This window comes from Rissa tridactyla, chromosome 7 (genome assembly GCF_028500815.1).
Source record: "Rissa tridactyla isolate bRisTri1 chromosome 7, bRisTri1.patW.cur.20221130, whole genome shotgun sequence".
In the NCBI taxonomy this organism is placed as follows: Eukaryota; Metazoa; Chordata; class Aves; order Charadriiformes; family Laridae; genus Rissa; species Rissa tridactyla.
The window spans coordinates 8,070,748-8,077,326 of NC_071472.1; the positions used below are offsets into that span (position 1 = coordinate 8,070,748).

At 41.0% G+C, this 6,579-nt stretch overlaps 1 protein-coding gene across 1 annotated transcript in view; it reads left to right on the forward strand.

The window, feature by feature from the left end:
- Positions 1–6,579, forward strand: part of TMEM163 (transmembrane protein 163) — a 99,649-nt gene extending 93,070 nt beyond the window's left edge. Inside the window, exons 6-8 of the mRNA XM_054209707.1 lie at positions 388–499; positions 4,940–5,081; positions 6,510–6,579. Coding sequence (XP_054065682.1) covers positions 388–499; positions 4,940–5,081; positions 6,510–6,570 — 315 coding nt within the window. The 3' untranslated portion in view covers positions 6,571–6,579. The remainder of the gene's footprint in view (positions 1–387; positions 500–4,939; positions 5,082–6,509) is intronic.

Here is a 6,579-nt window from a genome sequence, read left to right on the forward strand (position 1 = left end):
ATCACCAAAGGTCTGGTAAGTTGGATTCTACTCTCAAGCCTTTGTCCTGCATGTGGGAACTTGGTTACTGATTGCATTAGACGCTAGATCACTAGGCCGTCTGCAGTCAGCCCTGCAGGTATATAACCTCCTGATTCTGAGGAGTTTGGGTCAATTCAAAATTTGTTGCTTGGAACCATCATTAATTATGTTTGCAAAAGCAATTACAGACAGCAGTATAAGCAAAAGAAACACCAGCTTTTGTGAAAGTCCTAACTTGGGAAATCTTTTTCTCAGGTTATATACTTCAGTGGCACAAATAATTGCACAATAACTAGTACTATTTGTCATTTAATGTGTGAGGCATGACCAGAAGATATACTAATGTCTGATATCTTTTTTTTTCAGGACGATTTTCTGTATAGTGTCTCTGTTCTAAGTGGAATCCTTTGCACTGTCTTGGCAGTAATCAAATTTATGCTGGGAAAGGTCCTCACAAGCAGAGCGCTGATAACCGATGGTGAGTGTGAAGTTGATCCTGCTACATTTATAGACTCTTCCAGGGAATGTTGTAGACACAGAGGATACGGGTGACCCCCACATGATGGCAGCTGTGAAAGAGCATTGAAATAAGGTGGCCACTGGGAAATGGAAAAAAACCCAAACCCAGAACAGTCTGTGGTACCACTAGCCTCTCAGCTGAAATGGGTGTGTGTGGTGGAAGTCAAACAGTTAACGTGTGGATAGTAAGCAGTAAGGGAGAGTTAGAGGTAGAGCATAGAATGACTTAGGTGTGTATTAGTCAGAGGTTAGACTACAGAGCGGGGATATGACACCACTTTATATAGGTTTGGTTGTCACATCTGTCCTCACCGCCCATGCCTGGTGAACAGTTTCGTCCCTACAGTTAGAATGAAGCAAGTCTATTGCAGAAAACGCCTCCCTGCCTTGAGCAGGAATCGCAACCATCATTCTTATGTACTCCCTGTAGCCTTAACTTGCCACAGTAGTGCTGTTCCTGCCACTCAGTAGGGCTGGTGGAGCATCACATGTGTAAAACAAAGCCTTTGCCTGCCCCACACTCCTCCTGCCCTGCTGCAGTTTGGCACAAGGTGAATCTCATCCACTATATCCTTAGAAGACTGCACTGCCGGTACTCTGGTGGCTCGGGTGTGTAGTGCCTGACTGTTGCTGGTTTTAAAGCCGTGTTTAAAGTCACATTTTAAAAGTGGGTCCAGATACACCTCTTACTGACAGGGCTCAAGCTTGTGAACCTTCAGAAAGCCACAGGGATCTACTCTGCAAACAAGCGAGGGCACTGATGGCGGAGACTTCACAGTGCCCTACAGATTTCTACCCGTTTTTATCTGCAAGCACAGGGCAGTCTGAAATACTCTGTAAACATACACAGTAGGGTGTTAATGATTCGTGGATTGTGGTACATAAATTATTTTACTCCACTAAAGATTTCACTTTAAGGAAATTCAATTTTCAGCTTACTCTAGGGATACACACAATTGCTTTATTTTAAGTAATTTAAACATACTCAAAATTTTTTTCGTGATAACACATATTATCAGTATTTATATTTTATATTGTCCCATTTACATAAATACTTCACGAATATTTGTATTTTAAATAAAAAATAAGCAAAAAAAAGGAATCAAACCAGCAGTGCGGGGGTTACGACTCAGCTACTGCCTCCTTGCGTTTGTGAGTCTCTCCCAGCAGACCACGCTCTTCAGTGATCTTATTCTTTGCTATGGACTCTGCCACCCTAGACATTTTGAAACAAAAAGTTGTCCAACCTGCACAAAGGATCCTGGGAAGTGCAGACCAGTGCCTCTGTCTGCCTTCGCTGTCAGAGTGCAAGTGGGACACATCCGCTGTTTCAGAACCGGGTCTAGGCAGGCAAATTATTAACCCTCCCTTTAAAAATAGTGGCTTGTTTTTGCAACACAGCAGTTTTTTCAGACAAAATATTAGCTGAAAAATTCCTGAATAAGGCTAGCTCTGAATTGGTCTCCTGTATGGCACAGAAATCTCTTCCCCCATAATTACATCCTCGTGCTAATTATATTGCTTCTGAGCTGGAGATTGCTCATTCTTTGATTAAAAAAATTAGGGAATAAAGTACACAATTACCTCGGTCTGGTTTTATCTCTCTTTTCTCTCCTTCGGAACTACTTTAGAAAATGTAGGAGGCTGATCTTACCGTGTGAGGTTAAATATCTTCTTTCACAAGACGTATTTACATATATACTTGATTTATTAACAACCAGGAGGAGACAATGTGATTCAGCAGCTGAGGCAGATTTAGCACTCCCTTGCATATCTTTTTTTAGTGTTTTCTGTTTCCTGCTAATTTACCTCCTGCGATCACTGGCTGTAGACCAACAAACTGTTTTGAGTAACAAGAGCACATATTTTTCTTCCTGAAAAATAGGTTTATTTTCAAAACAGCAAATTCTCTGTCGTACGCGTCAAAGTATATTATTGATTTTTTTAAAGAATAATTTTGTTTTAGAGTAGGGCTTGATAACAATATCTCTTTAAAGCCTAAATGTATGAATCCTAATAAGGCAAAATGTTATTTGTACAATTTGTTTATAGCAAAAGCTCATGACCTTTTAGTTAATAAAACCATTCGTTTCCTATCTTGAATTTTGTAACATCTCGGAGGAGAAATGCAGAGATGTGGCAGTTGGGTGTTGTCAGCCAACTTTCCTGTAGGTTTCAGATACCTCTTTCCTTCCCAGATTTAGCCGCCTGTTTTTTCCTGTGGTGGCCTTATGTGCAGAACGTGGTGTCTGGGTGAATACCTGCAGACATTACATCATTTCCTGCCTCACCAGCAAAGGAAGGTTTGATGGAAAAAGACAGTCAGGAAGAGCAAACAACTTCCTTTGGCAGTAGCTTTTAGATCCTTTGGAAACATCAGCCAATAATGGCAAGAAAATTTATTATTACCGCCTTTTGCCTATCGTGGTTATAGGTTCTGACTTAAGATGGAGCAGGGGAAGTAATCCTGGTTTAAAATCGTAGTTAATTAATTTATACTTCTTTAAATACACACACACACACACAATATATTTCATTGACATGTATTAGCACTATTAAGTTATATTGCCTGGGAATAAAAAAGGGTCGGGATTCATCTAGACCAGAGTGTTGACAGAGTGATAATATCTATTTTGGTTTAACTCTACGGGTATAATTAATCCAATAATCAGGCATTTACGTGCAACACCTGCAATACCAATGGTAGCATGTATTGCCCAAGTCCAAAAAACCCCAACCCCTTTTTCTTTGCAGGGCTGGAAGCCGGAAACCTTTGTATGCCCCGTTCTGCCCCAGACTTGCTGAGTAACACGTGCTTTTCCCTGCCGGGGTTTCCTTTGCTTTGATGGACCTACTGCTGGGGATCTGATGCATCTTCATCACAATATTGAGGGTTTCTACAACTAGTTCAGCTGTAGGGATACCTAGGAAAGGTCACTTTTTAGCTACATCTTTCAGAAAGACTAACGTGATTTAGGTAAGGACTGACTGTGAGAGGTCTGGATCAAAGGAGACATTCAGGAATGTGTCGTGTACGTGGCTGTTGGCAGTCATGGGGAATTGGAAGAAAGCCGGCTAAGGACTATAAGCAGCAGCTGACTAGAGTTGACCCACCAAACAATACAGAATAGTTGAAGTTCTATTTTTCATTTGTTAACTAGGTTAAATAGTATACGTATCTACCAAACGAATGCATTATCAGTGACTTTTTGTAGAACAACAGTAATGTCTTTTGGATCATTGAGAAAAAAAAAATCAGAAAAAGGGAATTTAGGGGAAAAAAACATGAACACAAGGAATGACTTAAAAAAAACCAACCCAAAACAATAACCAATCAAACAAGAGTTGAAGGAAAAATAGCATTAATTATTCCAAAAGCTCTGGGAGAATTTTGAAGGGACAATCTTGGAGACAAAGAGAAAAGGTTTGAAAAAGAAAGAGGAATCTAAGAGGATGTTCATAAAAATTGTGAATAAATTGATAGGAAGCCCCTGTGATATATCCAAGGCATAAACAGAAAATGCTTGTAGGATTATCCTGTATGTCTCCCCTAATGCATTCAGCAGCGTATGCAGCTCTAAGATGTAGTGCCAAATACATGGAAGTAAATACATGAAATGGGGTGAAAAGCTTCAGGAGGACGTCTTTGAAACGGTACTGTGCAAAACCATTTTCCTTTTCATGAGCTCCTTGGGTATACTGGACTCCAGTGTCCGCCTTTTCGGAGAAAGTGAGAGCCCTTGGGTACCTTATAAAGTTCAAACCAGGGCTATTTGCACGTGCAGCAATGGTACATGTATTACGCAGAGGTTCTTTGGAAGATAACTGGGCTGCAGCATCGTACCCAGGGCTGCAACCAGCCAGCCAGTGTTTTACAGCTCAAAGATACTTCATTCATGGTGATAAGCTACAAGGGATAAGTGCTTGACTGTCAGAGTCAACATGGAGCAGGTCCAGTATTTTGAAGGAATATTGCTGCTTGGAAAATGACCATCAAGAGGTGAAAGTCTATGAAGTAAAGAGCAGTTAGAATTGTGATTTAGAGCTAAACAGAGAATGAAAAAATCAAGACGCACAGTACAGGGAAATTAATGTAAATTATTTATATCAGCCAGGATGAGTAACAGTGTTCTTAAATGCTGGTCAGACACCAGCTATTCCGTGTTTGCTGTGCTGAAACGAAGGGTGGCAAAGACCTCTGGGTAACCACATGTTATACAGGGCAAGAGCGCATAGGTGCCACTGTGTAACCTCTCCCAAGGCTCTGTGCTCCTCACTGGTGGCACTGGTATAGTAACGCCTTCTCTTCCTACAGATTACCTCTTCTTAGGTGAGATGGTTAAAGCAAATTCCTGGAGATTTGATTCTTCCTTTAATTATTTCTTTCCCCCTCTTCTAGGTTTCAACTCTCTTGTAGGTGGAATAATGGGATTTTCCATCCTCCTTAGCGCAGAAGTTTTTAAACACAACTCTTCTGTCTGGTATCTGGATGGCAGTATAGGAGTTTTAATTGGACTTACAATATTTGCCTATGGAGTCAAGTGAGTATCTCCTGCTAGCAGGTATTTCGGCACGTACAGCAGATGGGCTGGCTCTTTAATGTAATAAGCTGTAGCTCTTAAATGCTTATATCACTCCAGTAAAATCAGTCACTGGAATTTAGCAGACTAGCTGCCAATGCTGAAGCAGAGGGTGTGGCAAGGGTTAAAAGATTGTGTGTGTCTCACATCAGTTGGAAAGAAGCCAGGGCTTACGAAGAAATCGGAATAATTTTAGAAGACTTTTGTATATGTGAATTTGGAAATACCAGGTTTGAAATATTTGAAAAATAACCACCAATCTTGGATAAAAATAGTCCTTATTGCTTTTATGGCACATTTGAAAGCACTGCTTTTTCCCAAAGAAAGTCTAGGTTAAAGGTAAGGCACCCGAGTTCAAAGAATGACCTTGCTAGTGAGTTCCATCGTATCCCTACCCTCTAGCAACTTCTGAACTGAAGGTTAGCCAGTCGTGTTTCAAATGTTGTTTCTACTGAATTTTAAGATGCTTTCTTGATTCACGACACCAGAAATAGAATAAAATAAAATGAAATTTTGCCACGCGCTTCATTGCTGCCACAATTTCCCTTGGCTGCATGGAATCTAAGGATTTTTGTCTTTTATCCCCCTTTCTGCCATCAGAGAACAGGAGAGCTGTAGCATCTTAGTTAATTGGAATTGTGCCTGGTGAGAAGCAGACTTTGGCCAGGCTGCAGTAAGCTGTCATCTGGAAGCTGTCTGGGTTTTTTTTAAACCTGGAAAATTAAATTAACATTTTAATGGGGAATACCTTTCTTGGAAAAAAAATCACTATAATCGCTATTTCCATTGTAAAACTAACTGTTCTGGAAAACTGTAGAGGTAAATCCATACAAAAGTATTTATTTAAACATCCCAAACAGCATCAGAAGCATTTTGTACTGCTACTGAAACTCATGCTACGTACATGCCATCGCGCTGCTTGACAGCGTGCTCAGCCATTGTGTCACCAAGACACAACGAAGGATAAAACTAAATTCTGATTTGGCGACTACCCGGTTATATAGTTCGTGAAACTTCTGCAGTTCTCCTCTACGTCTTACAGCAGCCTGGTGTGAAACAGGTTGCTACAACACTCCCTTTCCGAAGCCCCCACGGTGTCTCCAGCCAAAAGCGAGTGCTGCTGTGCGTTTGAATTTCTCAAGGCAGCCCTGCGGCCGGGCTTCCTAAAGGAGAGCCCCCTCTCCACACAGTTCGTTTTACACCCCCTTTTAGGCAGAATTAATTGTAGGACGGAATTAATTCTGATCGGGAGAAAGCTCGATGAGGCTGTTACAACAGCGGAGTTCTTTTTAATTCATAAAATAAATGAATATTTATAAGTAAAGAGAACACCCCAGTTCCAGGGCTTTCCTGGTCTCTGCATCAACGCTCTTGTGCTTTCCTCTGCAGGTTGCTTATCGATATGGTACCCCGCGTAAGGCAAACGCGCCACTATGAAATGTTTGAGTGAAGATCACAC